At 34.8% G+C, this 26,959-nt stretch overlaps 1 protein-coding gene across 3 annotated transcripts in view; it reads left to right on the forward strand.

Moving 5' to 3' along the window:
- LOC120626126 overlaps positions 1-11,518 on the forward strand; it is a 112,858-nt gene extending 101,340 nt beyond the window's left edge. The window contains exons 6-9 of one of the 3 annotated variants that reach the window (XR_005658840.1): positions 957-1,059; positions 1,621-1,983; positions 5,730-5,956; positions 8,200-8,274. Coding sequence is in view for 2 of the 3 variants with exons in the window: in XM_039893405.1 (XP_039749339.1) it covers positions 957-1,059; positions 1,621-1,983; positions 8,200-8,467; positions 9,277-9,493 (951 nt within the window). In the remaining variant the exon portion in view is untranslated. Of the gene's footprint in view, positions 1-956; positions 1,060-1,620; positions 1,984-5,729; positions 5,957-8,199; positions 8,468-9,276 lie in introns of those variants that run through there. The other 2 variants (XM_039893405.1, XM_039893406.1) reach the window with 2 other exon arrangements.
- Positions 11,519-26,959: the final 15,441 nt, after the last annotated feature.

The following is a 26,959-nucleotide window of genomic DNA, read 5'->3' on the forward strand; positions in this document are numbered from 1 at the left end:
AGTGAGTATGGACTGCTTCGGATTGTAAAGCGATTAGCATGTTCATCGACATTATCATATCAACCTATTACCGGCCTACTATAGAGCAAGGGTCTCAGAATGGGAAGGGTCCACCACGCTCGCCAATCGCTGATTGGTGCGTTTGAGAACATTATTAAGAAATCTCAAGCATGCATGTTTCATCAGGCATCTGATTTTTCATTCACTGTTAAAGTAAGTGATATTTAATTCCTTAAAACGTCCATAACGCTAAATAAGAGGTGCGTGCCGGTGATTCAGCTTTAATTTTTGGGTGGGATTAAAACTCGACCCCCCGAAATCACCACGAAGGTCATGAACGCTTTTAAGTATCTTCTTAAGTGGCCTTATTATCACTACTTAGTGATAAGGCCACTGTAATTGTATTCTCTCTATATTGTACTATATTGTATGAGTTTCCTCTTTGGTGTACATAAAAGAATATTTATTCGTTCATGTACGACAACGATTTATAATATCAAAAACTCTAAATACATTTATTTATAATACAGCTTACTCTATAATCTCTTTTGAAACGTCAAGTCTGTCTATTAGTATTAACTCTACCGACATAAAGCCGGCAATCCTCAGCTCTTACTCTTTTCAAACATCAACAATTTACAATTTAACGTTCATTTTTCTATCTTTTAAGAGATGAAAGTGGACTCGGATGCTGCCAAAGAACCTTGCTATTATATCGTCGTGGGTAAGACTGTTGGTTTCTTAGAACTACACCGTTTCATCTGAAGCAAGATATAATAATGATTGTAAAATGCTGATGTTGTGAAAAAGCAACTGTTGAGTTTCTTGTCGGCTTTTTCTTGGTCGGAAAGACGTTTCAAAAGTGACTATATTGTGACTACTTGAAATAAATAAATAATGATTTTGATTTTTTTATATTGTTTAATTTTTTACTTGGACTTGATATAATGTTACAGGCGATGGTCCAATGCGTGTCGAGCAGCGAGCAGGACATGGCCGAGTCCCGCGAGCGTACTTGGCCAACGCCTAGGAGCGACATTAGCTCCGATTCTGAACAAAGTGAGAAATTAATAATTAAGCTTTCAACTATTTTATTTACTCTCCACTCCCTCTCTTTTTCTTTTTTAGTCCACTACAAGTTAGCTTCTCTTAGGTTAGGTAACTGCTGATGGAAGTTGTATTAAATTCGTACCCCTACTCTGTTTCTACGCCGCATCGTACTGCTAGGTTATTCCGCTTGGCGGCTCACCGTCAGGTGGATGCTAGCTTGGCATCGCAAATGGCATGGCCAAAGCTTCCTACCAAACCTGAAAATTCAGAAATTATAAAATCCCAAATAAATTCCCGTTTAGGGATCGTTAACCACCTACCAGACCAGAGAAAATTCTATAAATATGCTAAATTGGGCATGCGGGCGATGCGACGCGGTGGGTCGGGGTATATTGTGTTGCATTTGAAAGTTTGTATTGGACAAATTGCATTACACCTAACCTAACATTCGCCTTGAAAATTCAGAAAAAGTGTAGGCGGGCGATGAGACGCGGTGGGTCGGAGTATATTGTGTTGAATTTTAAAGTTTGATTTGTTTTCATTAACATTTCTCATGTTTACACTTTTCAGACATGTTGTCAAACATACAACTGATGCGTATGAACCGCACACACAATTCAGTTGAATCGAGCGAAATTCAATACAACCAGAGCATGAACACAGCTGGCAGCCAACATATCCTGCCCATGACATCGACTCTGTACGACCGCCCGCACAGCTATAAGCGAAAAAACGATTTCGGTGACGGATCGACGTACAGGAACGACAAAATTATGAGGTCCAATTACGGCATGGTACACGGATTGCCGAAGGACTACGAGAATATGTCTATGGGTCAGGATAAACAGCAGAGACGCTTCTCGCCTTCAGGGAGCAACTCTGAGAATTCATCCATTCAGAAAGTGTTTGACAGACATTTAGGTTCCGACAACGGTAAGTTTTACTTGTAATAGATAATGTGGGTTTCACTTAATGTACAATTTCACTCAGCAAGACGGAGCATAGCAGGAATACACCAATCAGATTATTGAATGATGACGTGATCCTTTTATCACATTTTCTTTCAATTATCTTATTGGTGTATAGCTACACTTCCGCGTTCCGGTTCAGAAGAGTAACCTTAGGCTAGCCGCACATTATATACTATTACGATCGACTAATTGGAGTACTCGAGTTTGAATTTGCATCGTATACGAACACAATAGCGTTCATGTCTATTCACGGTTACTTTCTCTTACACCTGCGGTTCCTTCAATCTATATAAAGTATCTCTCGGCAATTTTTAACATACGCCCAGTTTAATACACCAGTAGTAAAAAAAAAACTAAATGTAATTTTGAAACAGTTGATTGTACACGTAAGATTATGCGTAAATGTATTGAGAATGATACAGAGTGTTCCTTAATTAATACTGAGTGCATTAAATAACTTATTTTCTTTACTTAATTACCTAGTTCTAGCTGTGTGTACATCAACTGGGCCTCTGGTGTAAGACGCAAGAAAGTAGCATGTGTTTTAGTTGATTTTTATTACGCAGCTGATTTTTGACTTAAAAGGGACTGCTCCTAAATAGTCGCCTAAGCTACTTATAATTTGAGAGTTAGTCGCTTCAGGAATTAATAAATGCCTCTATCGATAGTATACAATGTACGGCCAGTCTAAGAAAAAAATTCTAATCAATTTTAATTACACGAGAAAAATTGTAGAAGCAATGATATTCGAATCTCCATAATCTTAAAAAAATAAAAACATCGTAGGCAAGAGGACGTTGGCTTTAAGATGGACAAACGTTGCGGCGAAAGATTTTTTAGGGATTCATAATAATATACCATAATGGTACAAGATTAAAGATAAAATTTCAACAACAACTAAGATTCGAACAACCGGTCTTTTGATATTATTGGAAGTTAAACTTTAAGTTGATGATGTTACGGTCTACAATAAATAATCTCTTAACTGGCCGTTTGCAAGTCAGGTCGCCGGTCCTAATTGGTCATAGCACTCTTGCCGCGATGGCCGAGAAAACGCGAGTTTGAAACTCGCGGTCCTGCTATTTTATATCGTTGCTTAGCTAACAATAAAGTGCAAGAGAAATTAATTTTTAGGAGACATATAATGAAGCTATGTTTAATTCGTACAAAAATGGAGTACAATCCCATCAATAATATTTATATCTTTATTTTATTTATGAAATTTATTTATTTATTACGCACACGCAAACAGATATTGAGTAATGTAAAGCATAAACATTTCTATGTTTAGTTCTAAGCTAAAACCTAATATATAAACACCTAGACTGAATGAGTAACATAGACTAAAAAAAAAAACTATATTTAGTAATTAACTCTCCTTAAAAAAAATACCCGGTGACAACCGTAAAATCTGTGTTTTTACTACAGAAGTTACTAGAAAATTAACCGATAATTCATAGTAATAAACCGACTTACAGAAAGGAGAGGCTATAAATAAATAAATTATTTATATACTACGACAACGCACACATCACCATCTAGCCCCAAAGTAAGCGTAGCTTGTGTTATGGGTACTGAGATGACTGATGAATATTTTTATGAATAATATACATAAATACTTATCTTATACATATAAACACACAAACAAAGATTTTCCAGTTGTGGGAATCGAACCCACGGCCTTGGACTCAGAAAGCAGGGTCGCTGCAAACTGCGACAATCGGCCGTGTATACTGCCTTTATTACTCGATTTTTGTAAAAATTATAACAGTATATATATATGTCTCCTGAAAACTATTATTTACGCGGTGGGTTATAGTTCGCTCGAAAGTCGTTTGCTATTAAAATACAATGTCATACCGTGTGGACTATAGTTAAGCAACGATAAGTTATGTATTATCCCTAAATGTCTTCAGACTTACATTGCTTTGTCTACGCTGCTTAATAAATGTGGGATTATTCATCGGTTTTAACTGATTTAACTGTACACATCTCCGTAGATGTCACCTCTTTTTCAGAATGTTCCCCGTGATACGATACCTCTTTCCGTTTTTCTTGTCATTCCTTTTTTTCTCTGGGAATCGCCGAAATTTTATTATTAAGGCTATTCCTAGGTTAAGTGAAAAAGGGGAGGAAATTGGGTAGAAGCAATTCTCTTTTCCCCACTCCTAAATAATGCATAAACAGTTTTTTTTTTATCATAAAATGTTCACGACCTTTATATTTATGTTTAGTATCTTTGTTTTAAAAAAACTGTAGCAGTATTAGTAGGAGATCATAAACACTTGATGCAGTATGTAAGTTTGAATGTGGTCCAATAAGGTCTCGCTGCGTGATCTCGGTACAAACGAACACAAACTATAACAATATTACGAAACTATTCTTAGCCCCCACTAAATTAAGCACTGAATTTTTTCTTGCCCCTTATTAAACACTCTTAAGCTTGAACCTACTAATATGTATCCCTTTGTATAAGTATTGTGCAATCGTGAAGTCGTTTTCCAGTCATCGAAACGCAATAACGTCAAAGTAAAATGGACCTAATGTAACTCGAGCTAGAGTCTTAGTTTGCGTACTACAGATTTTTATTTTAGAATTTTTCAACTGGGAGCTATGGCTGTAGAAGCGAGGGGCAATTTAAGCTTTAAAACAAGTAATATAAGGTCCATTATACACGTCTTTACAGTGTTTGTATGTTCAAAAACGACTGAATACGTGTGTACAAGTGTTATACTAAGGGCACAGAACCATCTCACGCTTGAGTCACTGCTAACAAAATTCTAAATTTATTCGTATGTTGTGTCTTGTATTGGTTTTGGATTGTCGATACGCCGTCAGCAGTCACTAATTAACCGCAGGGCCACAGCTTTTGGTGGATTGTCTGACAAGCGGGGAAGCAACGATAAAAAATTATATGTATTCGTTAATGTATACGCGAGAGAAAATGAAAGTTCTTTGGTTTATCTGTATACGCTTGTATATTCTGGTAAATTAATTAAAAAGTAAGCTGAGATCCAGTCCGGGTCCGAAGACAGCTTCCTTTAATATACGATTTATATTTTTAATCTTAGACTCTTTTTCGAATGTCGAAACCCCTTAATTTCAGAGTAAAATTATATCTTATTTACGTTTATATGAAGTTCAATATCGTCTAGAAAATTAGGTCGATTTTAGTATGGTCGTGTAGTTTGTTGTATATTGAAACTCGCAAATGACTACAATTGCTAATCTCATACGTTGAGCTAACCTAAAGCTGGTTTTTGTTGGCTGACGTTGGACGTTTCTTTTTTAATATTTATTTTGCTCTTATCAAAGGAAGTTTCACTTAGAAAAAGATGTATATAGAAATGTATAAAGCTGGTTACAATCACCGTTTCCCAGCAGTACGACTTTTCTGTGCTTTTGATTTTGTCGCCTGTCACGACACTAACCGGGGGCCAGTGCCTTGTCGCATAAGAGACAGCGACATGCGATAAAAACTAATGTATAGAAATGCAATACCGCCATACAGGATGAGACATTAACACCTTTATACGTATCTATGCATTTGTTTTTGCTCCGCGTCGCTTGTATCTATTCTAAAAGCTGTGGTCTCGCTGTATGCTGCCGCTTAAGCGGCAAGGTCGTGGCCCTGCGGTATATTCGACGCAAACTGCGAATAATTCGTTCCGCGACTGCGGTACTTATGTATATTGTGGTATATTTCAGCTTCTACATAATGCGATATATTGGTCATTGGTTTTCTTTTGGTTGGGTTAATACAAGATACAGCTGTTAATAAAGGTGTACTGGAAACAAGTCAGTTAGCGAGGCACGCTCGCGAAGGCTTTCTGTCGCTTTCCATTGCACCGTTGAAGTAACAAAAAATTGGCTCACACATTGGGATACATTACTAACGCATCATTGTAAAGCCATCATTCTATCTGTCCATCATTGTAAGTAAAGCACTTTTTTCATGTTACTTGTAACCCTTTCTACTGGCTGCTGGGAAAAATATTCGTTGAGAGTCTTTACATACGTTGCATTTGCTTTCATGAAGCCCTAGTTTCAGTTTATGAAAACTAACGTCACATCCTAGTTAGCATATAGTCAATTTTCTCTCTCTAATTGCCCCTTATGTAAATAATCCTTCGTTATTTATTAGTGAAAAGTATATTTAAAAAATATAAAACATAAAGGAAATCTCTTCTTCTATTTTATTTCTTTATTTATTTGACGCACTTTATTCTAATTCATTAAAAAAAACTGTACACTAAAATGTAATTTGAAGATTGGTTACATAGGGGTATTTTTGTGCATAGCTTAAAAAAACCTTAAATCTGTTTTTATAGATTGATTACAATTATAGATTGAAGACATTTAGTCTTGTAGATTATCTTTTTTTCTTCTAATTAACTACACTAAAAATTATGCTATCCTTTACAATATAATAACAATGGAAATTTTGTGACACAAGGACACTCACTTGATGACCTGCCAAACATAGTTTGGTGCCTGTCATGTTGGACGTTAAACTAAACTAACTTGACCTGTCTTAAAATAGTGCTATCCTTTTTCTGTGGATAATAATAATAAAAATCATTTATTCACACGATTATTAAATAGTGACAGAAATCATTGAATACCTAAACTGAGCAAATGGAAACTTTTTGACTTGTCGAATTATTTTCTCAATTTGTGTACAACCAACAGTATAAACTTAAAACCGACTCTAGAGGCTCTGTAGGAAAACGAAATTAAACTTAACACAATAGCTCAAAACTTTTTAAATAGAACGATATTTTTCACACTGCCAGCAGCTTTTAAATCTAAGAGTTTTTTTTTTCGAAATAGATGATTTAAGACTGTGTTTATAAATTATTGTGCCTAATCCACTTACAGCAAAACGGCTTATATTAAAAAATTACATTGCTCTCTCTTAGCTTATGCAATATTTATTATCAGTTAAAAGCAAATGTATCTCGATTAAATTGAGTCGATGAACTGTATCGACATTAAATTGAGGTACGTTAAGATTTTCAATTGTAAAAGACAATGGTGCCAAAATTCTAATGAACAATGATAATTCATGATAATTTTTTTTATCGTAATTCAGATTTGTGTTCAGACAATTGTAAATGAATCATAAATTGGCACATCCAAAAATGTTGCCAAGGCTTCCGAGATGAAAAAAATACCACTGCTTTTTTTAACTGGCAAATAATTTGTATTCAACTAAATGAGCATTAATAATAATGCTCATTTAGTTGAATACAAATTAACTAAATATAAATCCTGAGTTTCAATAATAAGAATTACGAGTTTTCATCGTTCATGATATTTTTAATCCTAAAAAAAATTACAATTGTATCTCCTTTAACGGTGAAGTTTGAACATGGAGGTTCAAGAAGCTAGCAAATTCAAGAAAAATAAATAAAAATAATGAAGTCTATGGGCAAAGTGGTTTAAATATTTTAGCATGGAGTCTGGTTTACCTAATCTTCGTCATTTCTATTGTAACCAAAATAGCGGCGCACTCATTAAAAAAGTTTAAATCAAAATTCTAAAGCCGGATACTTCAGAATTCTCTTCTCAGTTATAATTTATCAAAGTTTTATTTACTGGTTTTTATTTAGTGAATAAATTTAAAACTTAATTCAAACGTAAGATTTAGTTCTGAAATATTGTTTATGGTAATTCAAGTCTAGATCAACAAGACATCAATCGTAAAGTTAAGTAAATATAAATGGTATTTTTACGGAAAGAATGATACACATAGTATACGTATGTCTTACTCGTACGGCATGTACGCTTGTAATGATATATATTGATTCTAATGATAGAAATACTTTTAAGCCAATTTCTATATAAAATTTTAGTTTAATTAAGTGAGATGGCGCCACTGTTAAAACTTTTTCCCCTTGTATCTCAGTGTTCGAGAGAGTTTAAGAATATATTTTCTCTCTTACATCCCTTTTTTTATATAGAGGAAAGCTTTCGGTTGATGCAGGTTTGATGCGTAAATGCTTTTTTGAAGAAAAAAATTATGGGAGATTAGGTAAGCCAAATAGTCGAAGACATTTTTGAGCTAGCCATTTTTACCCTTCACTGTCATCTTAGTTTTAATGTAATGGTGAAGGGATGGGTGATGGATGCACATTGTTACTATCGGAAGCTAAAAGTGGGGTTCGATCGGTAGATTCGAAGAGCGAAGACGAGTCGGACGACAAATCGCAGGACGGGTCGTGCGACAAATCCATACGAAGGCTTGAAGTCGGGGATCTGGTTTGGGGCCCTGTGAAAGGTTACGCGTCCTGGCCCGGCAAGTTGGAGGCGAGGGTGTCTGAGGCTAAGTGGAGTGTGCGCTGGTTCGGGGATAGATCGCCCGGGGAGGTGGAACATTCGAGACTGCTGACGCTGTGCGAAGGCCTTGAAGCTCATCACGCTGCAAGAATGCGCCATAGGAAGTGAGTTCGTCGTCATTCATTTTGAAAATGGATTATCCTTAGTCCAATTGAAGAGTTTAACTGAATTGAGGCTGGTAATTGGCATTGAGGGAAAACTAAATTGCTAAAACTCACATTTTAATGCATTTTTCAAACTCTGAGAGTTTGAAAAATGAATTAAAATTTGACTTTCCTACAATAATTCATAGACGTCAATCAGATTTGTCTAGTTGTTTATAAATGAAACCATTCTTGAAACTTAATTAATGATCTGTCTCGTTTAAACAAAACCTTTGACTAGGCAAAGTCAAAGTACGCTCTATAAATCTTAACTACACTTTTACCGGAATGGTTCTGGCCCTTTCGCCTTTTGTTAAACCAAATTGCTCTTAAATACTGTTTAAAAATTTAAATTTTGCAAACATCCATTTTAGCAAAAATTAACCCAACCCAAAGGAAATTCATTTCTTTGTACCTCTCGATAAATATATTTTAGATTAATTTAAATATTTATTTCACTCTGCTAAAAAATATATAAAATTAACGATTCTGACCTGATTATTTTTATTTAACAATACACATTAGTAAACTTTTGTCTGCGGACAGAATCATGTTTCCACAACGGAAAATTGCATTCTTTTATCAGATGTTTTGATAATATTAAAACGACAAGGTGTTTATGATAATTGCGAATATATTATCCTAAAGAAATATTGTAATTTTTTTCCCATACACTGTCCGAATAAATGTCATACTTTTACATACATGGATTTTTCTTAAATCACCTTTACGACATTTTTAAAATTATATTATCATTTTTTTTAACACAGGAGCAGAAAATTGAACACGCTCCTAGAGAACGCGATACAGGAAGCAATGGCGGAGCTGGATAAGAAGACGGAAACTAACGAGCCGGAGGAAAGTATGGATGACGTCACAGACATCACAGAAACACCCAAACGCAACAAAACACATCACAAACTCAAGACCAAACACAAGAAGAACCCTGCCAAAGTCGACGCTACTCGATTACGGAGCTCTCGATGACAATAATGTAAAACTGTAGGTAAATAGTAAACTACAGTCCGGCTAAAACAATGCGTTCTTGTGTGTACGAATTCCAAAAAAATTGCGTTGTTTCACGGGATAACGTCATTTAAATCGATGAACGACGGCTGCACGCACGAAAAACATGACTCATTGTCGCGTTCCGCCCGACCGGAGCGTGCAAACGATAGCGCGAAACAAGTAATAGAGAGGTACGATCGGCTTATGTTGCATCTATCGTTGACGTTATCACTATAGTTATCGTCCTAAAACCGATTTTTACCGACCAATTTTTTTATTAAATTAAAATAAAATTTTAACCGTTATAGTTATATATAGCTTCGGTGACGCCAGGAACGCATTCTTTTAACGGCTGGGCTTTATACGGAAATACCACGGTAGTTTTAACACTTGCAACGCGCTAAATAATCCTTAGTATAAGATTAGTGTCGAAACGCCAGAGTAAAGTGTAACTTATCCACGTTGTTTTAAAGTTGAAATTCGTCCGAACTACAGATGGTCCAATAATTAAAATCTGTACTGCAGAATTTACGACTCTAAAATTACAATACAATTACAAGACAATATGAATCTTATACTAAGTTTACAGACAACGATGTAACATCAAAGCGTTGTTTAAAATGAAATAATAGGATTCTGTGACAGAATCCACACTGCGACCGCCGCAAGGTGTGGAGTGTTTGTAGTGTGACTCGTTACGTTATAAATAGTTCTGCTTTAGTAGAGCCAGTGAGACGACATAAGAAATGTGAATAAACTTTTTCGTCAATTTTGACACCTTTTCTCTAGTATAAAATAGCTTCTTTGTCGTATTATTTATGATACTATATATATTGAATTTTCATGCCTGACTAATTTTGATGCCGTTTGGAGTTTTAATTATAATCTAGTTCGCGCGACGCTGCCCGTAATACAAAATGCAGTAGCCCGCAAGGAGCAAAAACTAGTTTGTAACTAGTTGGTAATGAAAAGAGAAGTTATTTCATCAATTTCTATATTATGTGTGCAGTTTTAATTCTTATACATTATTTATATCGTCTTTTTGGCTTCGCTTTAGCTGACATAACACAAATGTCCCGTGCCATCGAGTAGGATAGCGTGTTGCAAGTATATTTCCACCCTTATATAATTAGAATGAGCCATTTGTATAAATACTTAGATTAAACAATGATTATTGTGTATAACTGATATACAGAGGTTAGTTTCAGATTTGACAAATAGAATTAGAAATAGACATTTACCGTACCAATTTCACATACCAATACATGAATTCGCAAACCCTTGTTTCGGATGAACGTAATACTATCGAATAATATCGAATGTTATCGATACTTTAATGATTCTCATATTTTATAACATCTATAACATCATCTCTATGTGATTAACAAACAGCGATGAAGGCAAAATTTGATCCTTAATCAAATATTCATTAGCTTTGAATCAAAAGCTATAGTCGACGTAAATATGTGAATGGATGGTATCATACTTTAATAAGTTTTCTGACATTTCCATTGTATCGAATGCATGTTTCTACTAAAAAAAAACGACTTTTGAAGGGCTGTATGAACCTTGCGAATTCATGCATTGGTATATAACAACGAATTCTTTTAAAAGAGACTTCTTATTTGATAAAGATGCACCTTATACCGATATATACGGAGTGCCCGATGGATTTACATTGACTTAGCATTTTTGTGTTAAGTATAGCCACTGAAACGATTCGACTGAAAGATGTACGTATAGAACATAATAGTAATTTTTCGGGCATCTACATGTTATAATAAGTCGTTTAATCTATATAAGCTTAAATCAAACCACTGGGGACCGCACCCGCCTTTTATTATACTGTCAAAGAAGGTGAAAAAAGGGATAAAATCGGAATTCAAAATAAGCTATAAAGTTGTTTAAATACCTTCTTCGAATTCTTTAGCAGTTTTTAAAACCCGTGTCCGCAAACACTTCCGGTCACTCTAAATTTTCATTTCTTGTTATTTCTTTCTAACAGATTGTTTCTCCAATCTACTGGTTGGCATGTCACTACGTATTGATAGATGGGTTTTATACCCTGGTCGGGTCACCAAAAAAAAAACTGAATAGCAGGCAATCGTATCATTACGAATCCATTCGTATAATGCCTGCGAAAAAGATTTTGCGTTGGCAGTGCGGTCCGTATCAGTGCGTGCGAGCCTTAAGAAAGGTGAACATTAAGATGGTGACTGGCAACAGCACCGCTTTCGGTCCAGTGCTGGCATAGTTGAATTCCTGTGGAAAAAATATTCACGCCAGTTACTGGCATGTAATTTTTTTTACAACTATGCCAATGCCAGCTGCCGCCATTCACTGTCCTAATCGTAAACCCGTCTTTAATATTTATAATATTATGTACAAATAAAATAAGTCTGGTGTCGTTTTTTCAATGGAAGTTTTAAACATAGATATTCCATTAGTATATTTAATGGAATTTTTTTTTAATCTTAAAGTATCAATAGTTTAAACAAAGCCTATTAAATATCGGTAGCTGTAGCCGTAATCCATGTTATAACTGTTGAACATAATATAATATTTCGTCGCTAAGTCCCGAGAGTTTCTTATCTTATTGTAAATATTTTAAAACTAACCGTAGTCCGCAAGAATAAATTATGCAATTAGTTTTATGTACGTTAATTCGTAGATGTTAACGATGCGTTCGGGTTAAATATATTTTATTTTATATGGATAGACACTGCAGCGGCTATTGAAAATTCAAGGGGATGAAAATTGTCGCACCCCTTTTAGTTGACTTAGTGACGACTTATGTCAAATTACTCGTCCGTCTTGGACATCAGTCGTCACTAAGTCAACTAAAGTTAGATCACAGTCAAAATCTCTATGCGAATTAGATGTGGGGTTTATTTAATATTTATGAGTCTGAGGTTCGAGTATTATGGGATTTGAAAAAATCTTCGCACAGATTTTAGTGCGTACGAATGTGCTGCGGACGCTGTGAGGTGAGACGTAAAATATGTCTAACCTGTCCTGCAGCTCGGCTTCCATCACTAAAATATTTCTATTCTCGCAATCATAGCGTCGCTATCGAGTATCGAAACGCTACAACGTCAAAGTGAAATAGGCCCAATGTCTCTGGTTTTAAAGTCGTACATTCTGATTTTAGAAATCTTTTAATATGATACTCTCCCCTCCTTGTGGAACGATACTCGAAATGCACTCTACGATTGCGTACGTGCACAATAGATCATAAGGGTATTCAGTGCTGCCCATTATATGTGTCTTAAGATAGGTGTAGAGTGGTGATGATCAGGTATATACGAAAGCTAGTAATTTTATCAAAATTAAATTTCTAAATGGCATAGTAATTTTACTAAAATTTTATGTCTAATAGCATTTCCTAAAACAACATTGAATATTCCGACTGGGTTTTTTGTGGTTGTTTGAAAAAGGCCGATATATAAAAGAAATATGCAATATCTACGCTACACGCCGTGTCAAAACATCCATACTCTATATAAATATAATAACCAATACCATATTCATTATGGTTAAGATTTAATATGTTTAAATAAACAAAGCCGGCGTGTGGTGAGGTGTTGCCAATGTATTCCAATCATCCTCTTTGGAAAGTTCAATTGTATTTATGTGTATTATATGTATATTCCGGTGTTTTACATAACGAATAGGAAAGCGATGAAAATTTTAGCAGCTAGTTTATTAGATGTGATACAATCACTTAGGTCGCACCCGCAATGACTGATATAGCACAATTTTGTAACATACCAGCGGAGTAACGTTTCGTGACACTTGCTTTTGCGGTTGCAAATCGTTAAAATTCGTAGTGCTAATCGGTCGCAACCAGTTGTGATATACAAAACAATCGCCCCTGTCGACGTTTTTGTATAAGACTGCGAGTTCTGCAACTGCCAAAAGTTCTCACAAACTTTTACCTTACAATAAGACCAATTTAATCGTTTCGCAATTTTTGCTAATATGGTTAAGGACATTGGAGCATATTGTTTGTTATGTCTAGTTAGTCCGGACGCGACCTAATATTTTATTATTTAGATTAAGATGATCTGGCTAAGCTTTATTAATGTCGGATTAAAATAGGTCGTAAATATTCAGAGATTTTCTATACGACAAAAGTATATAATATTAATTATATTATTGTTTTTCATATAATATAACACCAAAATTGCTGTTTCATCACATAGTGGAGAAACAGTTTTTTTATTATGTAAACGAGATTGTTTAAGTATCGTGTTCTGTTGAATGAATTTTTGGGTAACCAGCTATTATATATCTTTCATATTTGAGATTTAAAAGATTTAAGCAGCCCGGAAGATTTATTTTATAGAACGCGTTTTATTATATTTATATTAGTTCCGAAACTTTTAAATGCCCCGTTTAGGTAATATATCGAAAATAATCGGGGCCATATTAGGGATAAAATTGAATTATTTGGGCCTTTTTATGGCATTGATATATTTTTCTGGGCCATATTGGAATAGCAGGAAAAATAAAAAGGCCTTAGTTAAGGGCATCGATATTATTTCCCGGGCTATATTATACGTTTTATCACAATTTTTTAATTACAACTTTGTACAATTTTTAACGACATGATGTAAATTAATAAGTGTGTGCTATATGAATATCGTGTACATTTTTTACGTTTTTGTTTTTTAAAATAATAAATATAATATGATTTCTAGTCAAAATATTGAGCATATTAAATTGTAGATAACGCGGATGGGATATAATTGACAATAAAATGGGCCTGGCGACATATTTTAACATAATAAATGCAGTATTTATTTTAATTTCGGACAGTATACTTGTTTGCGGTAATGTTTTAATTGTAGTTTTTTTTTTTGTTAATAATTTTAAAGACTCAATAGTTTTAAGTATGTAAGTCGGTAGTAATGTCAATTTTAAAAAAAAACGTATTGTTAACTAAAGATGGTAATTCGTTAATCTGATTACCCTGCGAAGACTCGTTTTCATATCATGTTAATTGCTATGCTATTTACTACACACAATAATTATATATTAATTTAATTGAACATGAAAATATTAAGCAATTTAATTTAGTATTGTCACGGCGGCGTAAAACTACGCACTTCCTGATGCGCTTACGAAGCCATAGCATTTCGCAAGCTAAGCACGAACGCATATCATATTTTGTGTTCGTTTTGGTAATCGCATATTATGCCAACAAGTTCCAAGGATACCCGTCGCAGTATAACCTAGCCTAACCTGCGCCAGGGTCTATATTTAAAATATTGGTTTGAAATCGGACAAATTTTACTATAAGCATCTATTAAGATGGAAAAATTTTAGGCGAATCTTCATTCTTAAGTGCATTGAATTGTGCATGGCAGATATTTTCTGGCGTAGATTTGAACCAAATGCCTATTGTAAGCGTTCGACTTAAATATAAAATATATTAATTTTGGTAACTCACACATTTTCAATGAATTACTTCCTAAAGCAATTTTCGTTAACTGGATACAAATCTTATGTTTCAATAAATTTTCACACGTAGGATATATTTTGTTACAAAAAAAGATTCTTATTGATATTCCAGTAATTTGGTGCCCAAACAGTGGGGAGTCGGGATAAGTCCACCGGGAGGTTTATCTCTCATTGGAAATATAGCATTTGACGTGCTCTTTTAAAATTTAAATTTCCAAATGCCGCTGGCGTCATAGATTGAAAAAATAGCGCCATAGGTTCGAAAAATGGCGCCAAACAATATTTAATTGTCAATATCGTCTCACAATAAAAAAAAACTTGAGGGAATAAATTTAACTTGTGGGAATTTTGCTATGGTATTGCTTTTTTTTTAAATTTTAACAAAGCATCACGTTAGGATTTATGCAATTCTCCGGGAAATATTTTCAGATAAAACTATCACATGGATGGATTAGTAACACGTTTTATACATAATAATACTAAATAATTAATACCAATAATACAATAAGTTCTGGTTGATATTTTTTCCCTTAACGAAATTTACATATTTAAACCTGTCAAATAATCTACCATTCTTAATTTTTATTTAGATTGTGTTTTCATATATGCTTTATACTCGTACTCGTAGTTGTGTTTATGCCAGCTATTATACACAGGTTGTTATCATGGCCATTATTTTGAAAAAAAAAACAAATGGTGAATTATTCAATTCTCCACACTAAATTATTCAAGCCCCCTTTTTAATGATTCTGCGATCGGCAATCGAATCGGTAATCAGATTCGATTAATGCGACATTCCCAATCTATCAAGAAGATAACAGTAATTAATGGACTGAGTATAGGGCAATAAATATCATCGTACTAGAACAAAAAATATTATTTGTGATAATTTTAAATAACAAGGAATTCTAAGCGAACATTTGAGAATTAATCGTTTATACCGTAAGCTGATATTAAGCAAATCATCACAAGTTTGTACCTTGAGAAATTCTTTCTTATTTATCAGTGAACTCCATAGTTCGGTCAGAGGTTATTGGAAAAGGTAGCCTTAAAAATATGTTGTGGTAGGTTATGTTTTTTAGGTTAGCGGTTTATCAAAATGCTAGCAGCCATTTTGGTTCTAAGGTGCTTACAACACTATTTTATTGAACACCTCTGTAATAACTGTACTTTTTATGAGAAAGAATGTTCACATAAACTGCAAAGGTTAGATTTCCATATTTAAGCTCTTTGTGTTAAAAAAAACATGGCCATCGATTGGCGCTGTAATTTTGTTAGAATCTTTATTCCAACAAAATTACATTTAGTTTCGAAAACTTCTGTTAAGTTTTGTAATTTCTGTATTTATTTTTATTGGCTGCCTGGAAGCAATCTCTATGAAGCGATAAGGCCGCCAAATTATATGCGCTGTTTTCCTATGCTTTTCTGTAGGTGCTTGCAGTTTACAATAAAATTATATTCATTTATTTAAATCTTACTTTTCAAAAATCACAATATAATATTTTGTAAGGCAAGAATTATCCACTGACTGAACTACTTGATGTGTTACTACTTTCCATTCTTGGTACAAGGGATTTTAATTAAATGAATCAAAACATTTATGAAATGCTTCTTTTTTTTAATCACAATAATAATATTAAAATAAATAAATAGGTAATGAATGTTTTTTCTAAATATCGTAGCTAGATTATTAGATCATGTTGTCACGCATGAATCAATTTTGATAGGAAATTTGTTATCGACGATCATTGTTAGATAATGTCTATGTGTACAATTAATTTATGTGATCTTTGAAAGTAACTTATATCGCGGATTTATTGAATAGCTTCGGCTGGATGGATAGTTTTAACATGCCCCCGAATCTAGCCACGCGTTGTGCTTAAAGTCAAATCAAATTGTAGTATTTCCACATCTTTCATACTGGAACAAAGACACAATCATTTGCCACTTATTTTATGTAGAAATTTATAAAACATGAACTTTTTTTGTGTAACTATTCACCACAAAACGGCTGTCACAGTGTCGACCAAGCACGATAGCAATCGTAGAGTGTATTGAAACGCTGTAACGTCGAAGTAAAGTGGACTTTATTTGATGGTTTTAGAGTCGCTTATTCTGCCAACCCTGCTTAAAGACCTGGTCGAATCCGAGCTTTCACACAAGGTTGATAAGTTCCATTTTACTCTGGCAGAATTTACATATCAGTGTCCATTCTCGAATATGTCTCTACAATTACGAGCTTATAAATCTCATACTAAGGGTAATAATTGGTGAACATATTCAAGTACAAAGGTGTACTCGCGGCAGTGTGCGCCCAGTGGGCATACTCACAGCGCACTGTATGTGGCAGCTCGTTTTTCATCTGGAATCGTAATCGTAGATTTTATTACTATTTGGTTTGGCTAAACACTCCTCACGCGATCTCGTTTTGGGTGACATATTAAAAGTATTTTACCGCCATTACTGTTTTTATATTTACGTATTTTACGGCCGACTGTACCGCCACTTAATATTTGATCACACGTTAAATGCTTAAGAAATTTGTCGTAAAACACGTTAACTGAAATTTAAGGTGTGGTCAAATTTTAACAAGCGTTTTAGTATTCCGTGGCTTATCATAGGTATTCGACTTAATTTTTCCTATAGAATAGATATCCTCAAGATATCATATTAAATGTTAAATGGATATTGTTTTTTTGAAATCGGTCGGATTACACTTCCCCAAGACGGTATTATGTAAATATTCTTATAACTGTAGTTATGTATAGTATTCTATTTCAAGGAAATTAATGTTTTATAGATTAATAACTGTACAACATAAGATTATTTATTTGTTTTGCTGTGTACATATTTTTTTTTCAATAAAATGTACCTGTTTTTAATTTATGATTTGATTTTTATTAATATAACTCCGATCCCTTAGTAACTTCTTAGGCATAACAAGATTCTAACTAGGTACATATTCCGTGTACGAGACAAGCAGGAGTACCTAATTTTATTGTTGGAGATTATTATGTCTCATAATGCAACACGGTCTTGTAAGAGATCCGTCTCGGGTTTCTTCCCCCTTCAGAGACCTGAAGACGGTATATTTGAAACTTATAATTTCTGAATTTTCTTTGGTTTGGTCTGTTGGGAAACTAGTTACTTCTCTAAAGAAAAAGACGTGCCGCCAAACGATTAAAGCGTTCCGGTAAGATACCGGATAGAACCGATTTGGGTATGGGTTTGCCATATCTGATATCCGTAACAGGTTTAGGTCGCTACTATCTCAGACTGCATTTCACTAATGTTCGCCCACCCGTATAAAAAAAACCCTTACCTCATTGAAATGGAACACATAATTGACCTGCCTGATGTACCTACGTGCAAAATGAAGTCAAATGATGTAGCGTGAAGAACGCAGAATGCAGAAGCGTCTCCTTTTGGCCATCTCGGCCTAAGGTGCCGATTGCTACTAAGTGAGGTTTCAAGAATTAAAATAATTTTATCTACTCCCATGCTTTAAATTCTCTAAAAAAGATTCTAGAACAGTTAGCATAAGATAACTGTTAACATTAAAACTGCTCGATGCGTGGTATGCGTGGCATTTCAAGAAAAGAACATTGTGATACACGTACCTACGTGATTTTAGGCTAAGACTGGCTATTTTGGTTTCAGAATTTTTATAAATTACCTACTCATATTATGAATGTAGTTAATAATAAGGTATTAGACAACAGTTGCATAAATAACTGATAATATAGATACCTACATATATTAAAATCGTAGAATTAGTACTAGCCGTGTCTAGATAAAAGATTTTTGCAAATAGATAACACGGAAACGTTAGAAAAAAGCAATATAACGTAAAAAAAACTTTCACTGTTTGTCTGTGATTCTGTTGGTGTTTTGTATGTATGTTGATTTGTGCGCTTATCAAGCAAAACTACTGAACAGATTTGAATGCAATATGGTACATTGCTGATACTTACTTGGGAATAAAATAAAAAAATGCTTTTTACCTCTAGAAACAAAAGGGTTTGTTCGTGATATGCGATGAAAGGATTTTTAGATTTTACTTCATAGCTCCGCCTTACCTTAACCGTATTACACAATTCTTCTTTCAGCGGAATGGCTGTAAAACGAAGAAGTTATCGCAAGTTTAAAAAAATTAAGGACTACTTACACGTAAACAAAACAGTTAGATACTTTTTGAGCAACACATAATGAAAAAGTTCATTTTAAAAAATACACCCGATTTGTATACAAGAATAAACAACTTAAAAAGCCTAGTTAAATATTTTTTGTAGAATCCGGTTTTTAGTAGATATTATTATCATTATTATAACTAGCTGACCCGGGCAACTTCGTCTGCACCAAATTGGTTATTACCGGAAAACACGAATAAAATGTCATTTTCTAAAAATGAATCCTAGGTAAGTAGATCAATTTATCGCCCCCGAAACCCCCTGAACCTATACTAAATTTCATAAAAATCGTTGGAGCCGATTCCGAGATTCCAATTATATAATACAAGAATTGCGTTTAAAGATTTAAGATTGGCGAAAGTAGTTCTTATAAGGAACTGGTTGGAGCGGCAATAAAAATTATTAGATATCTTTACCTGTTTGAGTAAACTAAGGTTACGATGTTGTCTCTTAATGTAACGAAGCTAAGTGATATAAGCTGAAATCGAAGGTTACATTAATAATAAGTAATATAAGTAAATAAACTAATACCACCCCGTTTATTACAAAGTTGTATAATCCGGACAACTTTTTATTCAGAAATATGGTCAATAAAAACATTTTTGTTTCGCAGCGTAGAACTACATAGATTAATTTTGAATTGCAGATACTTATAGTCAAAGTCAAAAGTCAAAATCAAAAATATCTTTATTCAAGTAGGCCCATAGATGGCACTTTTGATGCGTACATAAGAATTACACGGCAGTGAGATGATAGCGATAACCACATTAATAAACTTAAATAATTTACACCCAAGTCGATAAAAAAGTTATCGACGACGTAGTCCTTTATACTATAATAGGACTTTTCTATAAGCTTACGTTTAACACAAACTTTGAACTTTTTAAGAGACATCTTCGAGATATCAATTGGTAGTTTATTGTACAATTGTATGCAATTTCCTTTAAACGAATTACGTATATTGTAACTGTAAGTTTATTCTTACTTCTAATGTTTAAATTATTGCAGTCACATTTTTTCTTAAATTTAGAAATGTTTTTATGAACGTACATTAAATTTTCAAATATGTACTGACTATACACTGTCATTATGTTAAAATCTTTAAATTTATCTCTCAATATAGATTCATTTACGGGTAAATTCCAAAATTGCCGCCACCGGAAATCTTATCCAGGACCACCCAGCAAATGACAACACTATAAAACACGGGTGAAGTCGCGGGCAACCGCCACGTTAACATGTCATGTTTGTTATAATACCTTCAATTACTGTTTACCTAATCCCGCCAACGAGAAATTATGGGAATGTGGCAATAACGATAGTCGCGCGATAATCTAGCTTAAATTAGTTTGTAGTAATAATTTGGCATCAGGCCAGGAATATTGGGTACTAATTATTACCTACTTCATAATATTTAAATACTTTGAAATATACTGAATGCATAATATATGATTTTAAACTAGCTGCTACTTTGTATGTTTAGGTTTTATAATGTCCTTATGTATTAAGGTGTAGTGATTGATGACTAACATGGGCGTACCCAGATGGAGAGCAGAGGACGGCAGCTGTCGAAATCCAGAATCTCCCTCTAAAGAAATTTCACAAAACAGCCGCGGACGATCTGACCTAAAAAAATGTCACATGCCCCTCCCTAGACCAGAAGTTGAGTACCTACGCAGAGCCGTTTTACAGCAGCGACACCTGCTGTAAAAAGGCAGGTTGTTTGCGCGCTAAAAAATCAGTAAATACTTAACTTTTTTAATAATTTCATGATTCCGGTTACATTTTTATATAATACCTACTCATTCCATTTACTGTTATAGCTTGTTTGATTTTTTTAAATATAATATGGTTGGGATTTATATTTTAATTTATTGCTCTTATATTCAATAAACCACAAACAATGTGTAGTCGAGTAAATTGGCCCGTCCCTTAATAAAGTAAGTTATGTGAGTAGGTATAGAGCAAAACACATTACGCAGACGAGATTTAAGCACCCGAATGAGAAAACATTTTCCAAGGGTCGTTTATTCTGATTTCGCACACATTTCGCATTATCAAGAATTGCGAGTTAAATTCCCGTCTACAAACAACAATCGGAAAAATCTCACACTGAATGTTTCTTATTTCTGCCCCATCCCCAGTCCCCAGTCACTTAGCATTGTGAATATAGGGCTGCCATCCGTTCTTATTTTGCTGAATTCAATGTAAGCCACTGTTACAGGATTGGGAAAGGACGGTGAGAGCGTTTTCAGAGTTCTTACGGAATATCCCGCTAAAAGCGGGTTTTGCGGGATATTCCGTTTTCCATCCCTCTCAGGAAGCTTCCCACAAATATCCTGAACAGGCTATCTACAATCCCGCTTTTCTAATTTGGCAAGGTTAATTTGATTTCTTATCCCCTATTTCCCGGACTCTTAACATTATGAATATAGGGCTGCCAACCGTTCTTATCTTGCTGAATTCAATGTAAGCCACTGTTACAGGCTTGGCGATAGTGGATATGGCGTTCTTCTGCCCTCCTGAATGTACCCCACTAAATCCCTAGAGCGGTAGCACTCTGGGACTCCCATGTCTTTCGGTCTTCCACGCTATGTGCCTCGTTTCCGCTTTCACTTCGCAACTCTGGTTCTAAGGATAACCTCACTTCTGATATGACAACGAGACATACTACGAAAGTAGACCATAAGTGTAATAAGCATATGAGCCAGCTACATCGTAGATAGAATATAGTGGCAGGTAAGCAAAGCGTAGCCATCTTACCACAGGCAGAAGGCTAACTTCGTAACCACAACAATGCATCAATTTTTTCCTAAAAGAAAATACTGCAACAAACACAAGAAAACAAAATCCTACCTAGAAACATGCTTACTAAAAAATCGGTTGCGTTTACTTACAGATAATTACATACCTACCCTTGCATAACTATTCAACAGGCAAAACGGGGGCTCGACCTTTGACTAGAAACGTATGTCGTAAAAGATATATTGAGTTGCTGTAGCCGCAACACTTAAGTAATAGATGTTAATGATATTTTTTTTTATAGTACCATGCAAATTTGGGACAATGAAAGGTAATCAAAACAATATTCGGGTTTCAAGTTTGCAAATGGTTAAACCCGCACAAAAAAAAATTGTAGTCCCGCTATTGCCATAAGATGGGATAGAAATCCTTACAAAATACTTATGTTCATTTGTAAATGTTCTTCAGTTAATGACGATCACATTAATATCAAATTATTTATAAGTTTTTTTTTTTTAATCTGATTCTGACAGTTTCCTATTTCTGCCCCATCCCCATCCCGTAGTCACTTCCAGCCGCCATCGTGAATATAGGGTTGCCGCCTGTCAACATTTTTATTTATGCCTCTTTCTACATTCAAAATGTCCCAAGGGCTTGCACATGGTTTTAATTTTGTCCCAAAAATTTAATTAGGTAATTCAGTTTTTATCAATTATTTATTTTTATCCTACCCACATTTAGCTGTAAATTTTTGTTAAGTACTTATTATTTATCGCCACTTGTCATTAGTTAATAATTAAATAAGTTTAGTGCTTAAGTGTTAGTATTCACGACCAATGATTGTCGACGGCGCAGGGTGTAATGGTAATACTCTTAAGAGTTTATGTTTTACACCTTATAAAAGTAAAACTCTTTTTTTTTGTTTTTTTCGATTAAATAAATAAATAGAAAGTTCAAATGCTCAATATCTCGATGTTGAGGTTTGGATAAAATCCAAAAAGTTATGGGTGCAATCCCACCCCTTGGACTATTTAATTAATACATCCGGACCACTGGTTGCCGTTCAGATAGTAGAACCTTAAACTTCGAGGGGTAAGGGGAATTAAAGCTATTTGAAAAAATGCCTGACCTTATGTAAGACGCTTAATGAAGGTTTCAAAATGGTACCTTACAGGAACGAAATAGCAAATTTTGTTTCACTTGGACTTAACAACACTTTCAAGTAATGTGAATGACGGTATAGGCGGGCTGCCTTGGTGTTAATTTAAATTGATGCAGAGTTGACGAAAAAAATCTGATATTTAAAAAACAGCATAGAATAGAATAGACAAACTTTATTAGAACGCAACACAATAGGAAAAACACAAGCAAAACAGTAATAGTACTTAGTGCTCGGGTGCAAAGGCGGCCTTATCATATGATCTTTTTAAGGCAACCTGAGCGTGCGAGGCCGATAAAAAGGTGGAAAGTGGATGAGCGTAATATATTTAACACGCGTCTTTTTCTTAGTAATAAATATATTGTTTGTATTACATTCAAATAAAATCGAATCAGAATTTGTATAAGATCCCTTCTGCCCAGCGCGGCGTGGTATTTACGGTAAACTATTCCGTGGGTAAAGGCCTTTATACCAGCAGTGGTCTGAAGTATTACAAGCTATCGATGATGATGTTGATAAGTTGAGAACCTTTAAGAGATAGCGAAATTATTAATTTAAATCGGGACTAGCTTTGCAGTAATTTTAAAAAGGTAGCTGACAGCCCTAACAAAATATAAACAAGCGTCATTCCTCTTCCTTACGCGTCGGACCAAGTGAAAAGAATGACAAACGAGTTAAAAGAATAATGGAAAGTAAATGAAAACAGCAAAATCTCTTTTGTCAACGTACTTTCTTTAGCTGCCGACATTCGCAAACGGTCTCGCCGCCTAACTTATAATGACTTGTTCCGACACCCGCTCTATATTTTGCATCGGCATTGCTATTCTCTAAGCGCACAACCACGGTTACAACGCTGATTAAGCGACGAAATGGCACGTTACGAATAACGAAAGCAATTGCAGTACAATTGGCGCTGTCAGTGACACAGAATAAATTTTAGTACTTAGTAGTAGAACTTTTTGTGACAGAGCCGGTCCGTTGAAGTACTTTGGACATGTTTATTATTTCCGCCAAGCAGCAGTTCTGTGTTCTGGTCTAAAGGGCGTGGTTGACGGTGTAATACAGACACATGAGGTCTCAGGTTTTAAGACGTGCACAGGGCGGCACTTTTTAAGACTTGTTTCTGATAATGCCCTGTGTAGTTTTGCTCTGTTGGGTCTATCGATTTTATAACTATATATTTTTATTCCGCTTACTCGACTACAAGTTCCCCCTAAATGAAATTAAATGATGATGCATTTAACATCGTAGCGGACTAACGTGTTACGTATCTACGTTTACTTTGTAGTTATCTTAAGATGAATTAATAAATGAGTACATTTTTATTGTACACCACATTAAAAAAATGGGAAATTGAAAATAACAAGTTGACATTGGACCGGATTTATCAATATTAAAAATATTTTCTTATTATTAATTTATTTATTTTTTATTTATTTCCCGTCTTGCATTAAAGATCTTGGATCCGATCTATATCCAGCAATGAACCATTTGTTTCGAGAGCGAACTCAAGGAAGTACATAGCGGCTTAGAGAATAAAACGGATGGAAGCGCTAATATTGAACGACTCTTCTATTTTTAGAAGTTTGAAGAGATTAATAAGTTCTAAAAGATACTTTTAACCGTATTGATATAAAATGTATTTTCATATCCGAACTGTTAGAAGCGGTCAAATTCTACTGAATTTTTGAATTAGTTATGTGGAAAAATAAGATTTTTTGCAGTCAAATCTTGATTCCTTTTATTGATTTTTATTATTTACTGTCACCAATTATATTCAAAAATTAAAACCGGGTACGCAACTACTAACTCGTTGGTCTTAGTGGTTAGCATGTTTAATTACGGATCAGGAGGTCCTGGGTTCGAATCCTGGGTCGGGCCAGTACTTGTTTTTCCTTCAAAAGAATTCTCAGTAGGTATACCTGCCAAAGTTATTGATTAAAGATTAGCGGTGTCAACCCCCGTGCCTTTGAGAGAACGTTCAGCCGTCAGTCCCAGCTATTATCACTAACTTGTGACAATAGTGGTTAAAGCCCACCAAACCGCATCGGAGCCGCGTGGTGGTTTGATACGCTGAAACCCTCTCTTTTATGAGTGAGGAGGCATGCTCAGCAGGGGCGTTAATAGGCTGAGAATAGAAAGCAGAGTTGATTTTTATAGAAACACTAGCTGACTATATTCAGGGGGATGAAAAATAGTTGTTGTCCGATTCTCAGACATTCACAGACCCAAAATTTCATGAGAATCGGTCAAGCTGTTTCGGAGGAGTTTAACTACAAACACCGCGATACGAGAATTTTACATATAATACATTTTTACCCGACAATAGTAATACAGTCAAACCTGGATAAGCGAGAGTTCAAGGGAGCACAATCTCATTCTGGCTTATAGAGGTTTCTCACTAACCCGAGTTTCTCGCTAATGCAGGTACATGGGTAGCGTTTCTCTCTTATAGAGGTACGCAGCAATAACAAGACATATTCATGCACTATGTAATTTTATTTTATTTAGAACTTATTTACATTTAAAAAAATCCGTGAATTTCGTTTGGGTTTCTGTTTTTGTATTTTGAATGTTTTTCTCTAACTCATAAATTTTGTCGAATATTGCTTGCTCGACTGTCGCTTATAGAGGTATAGATAAGTAGCAGTCTCACTTACGGAGGTCCGTGAGGGAAAAACGAATCTCTCTTACAAAGGTTTCTGTTTCTCGCTAATAGAGGTTTTGGGAGCTTAAAATGACGGGTCCTGACTATTACTCTCACTTATAGAGTTTTCTCACTTATCCTCTTCTCACTTACCCAGGTTTGACGTACATACTACGAGAATACACACATCGCCATCTAGCCCCAAAGTAAGAGTAGCTTGTGTTATGGGTACTAATCTGCCTGATGAATATTTTAATGAATTATATACATATATACTTAGAAAAACACCCAGACACTGAAAAACATGCATGCTCATCACACAAACATTTTCCAGTAGTAGGAAAGGGGGCTTTGGGGGCTCAGAAAGCAGGGTCGCTGCAAACTGCGCCAATCGGGCGTCATTCGTCACGTCATATATTATAATCTTCGCAAACATGCTAACCGCTGTAGTCAGGTTAGGTTAGCATGTTTGTAAACGATGATGACTGATGAATATTTTTTATGAATAATATGCATAATAAATACGTATAATATTTGTATAAACACCCAGTCACTATAAAATATTGATGTTTATTCCAAAAACATTTTCCAGGAATCGAATCTTGGACTCACGTAGCAGGGTAACTGTCGATTGCGCCACGGCAGTCAAATACGGAACAACATAAATGTCAAATTAAAATACTGTACCTACCTATGCCCATCCGCCCCAACGTATTCCTAAGCTGAGGATAGAAATTGGTGTCATATCCACCGCGGGCGATTAATTCAAACGGCGCATAAATATTCAAGAGTAATTAACCGCAGACTGGACGTCTGTGGCGCTCAATACCCTGACGAGCTTAGCTTTTGTTAATCGTGAAGGTGGATCAGTATCACGTTTCTAAGTAACAGAGGATATGGATTTTATAATATTTAAAATTCATATAAAACAATTTCCGAACCTATAGGATTTGAACCTGCGACTCTTTGGCAATCGTGGCCATAGGTATAAAATTTAGCAACGGGTGTATAAGAACCGTAGCTTAGTGCCAGAGAGTCCCAGGTTTAAATAATATCTAATTCTTTTTTTTATATGTATTTTAAAATTTATAGCGTACCTTAAACCAAATACCTACTAAATACCTTTGAGTTAATATAAAAAAATATATAAAATTATGGGATATGGAGATTGGTCTTTGTAAGGATTTCCACATTCCATTTCCAAGGTTCTGTACCATCCACGCCTTAAATCGCTTCTTCCT

Source organism: Pararge aegeria, chromosome 9, assembly GCF_905163445.1.
Source record: "Pararge aegeria chromosome 9, ilParAegt1.1, whole genome shotgun sequence".
Lineage (NCBI taxonomy): Eukaryota > Metazoa > Arthropoda > Insecta > Lepidoptera > Nymphalidae > Pararge > Pararge aegeria.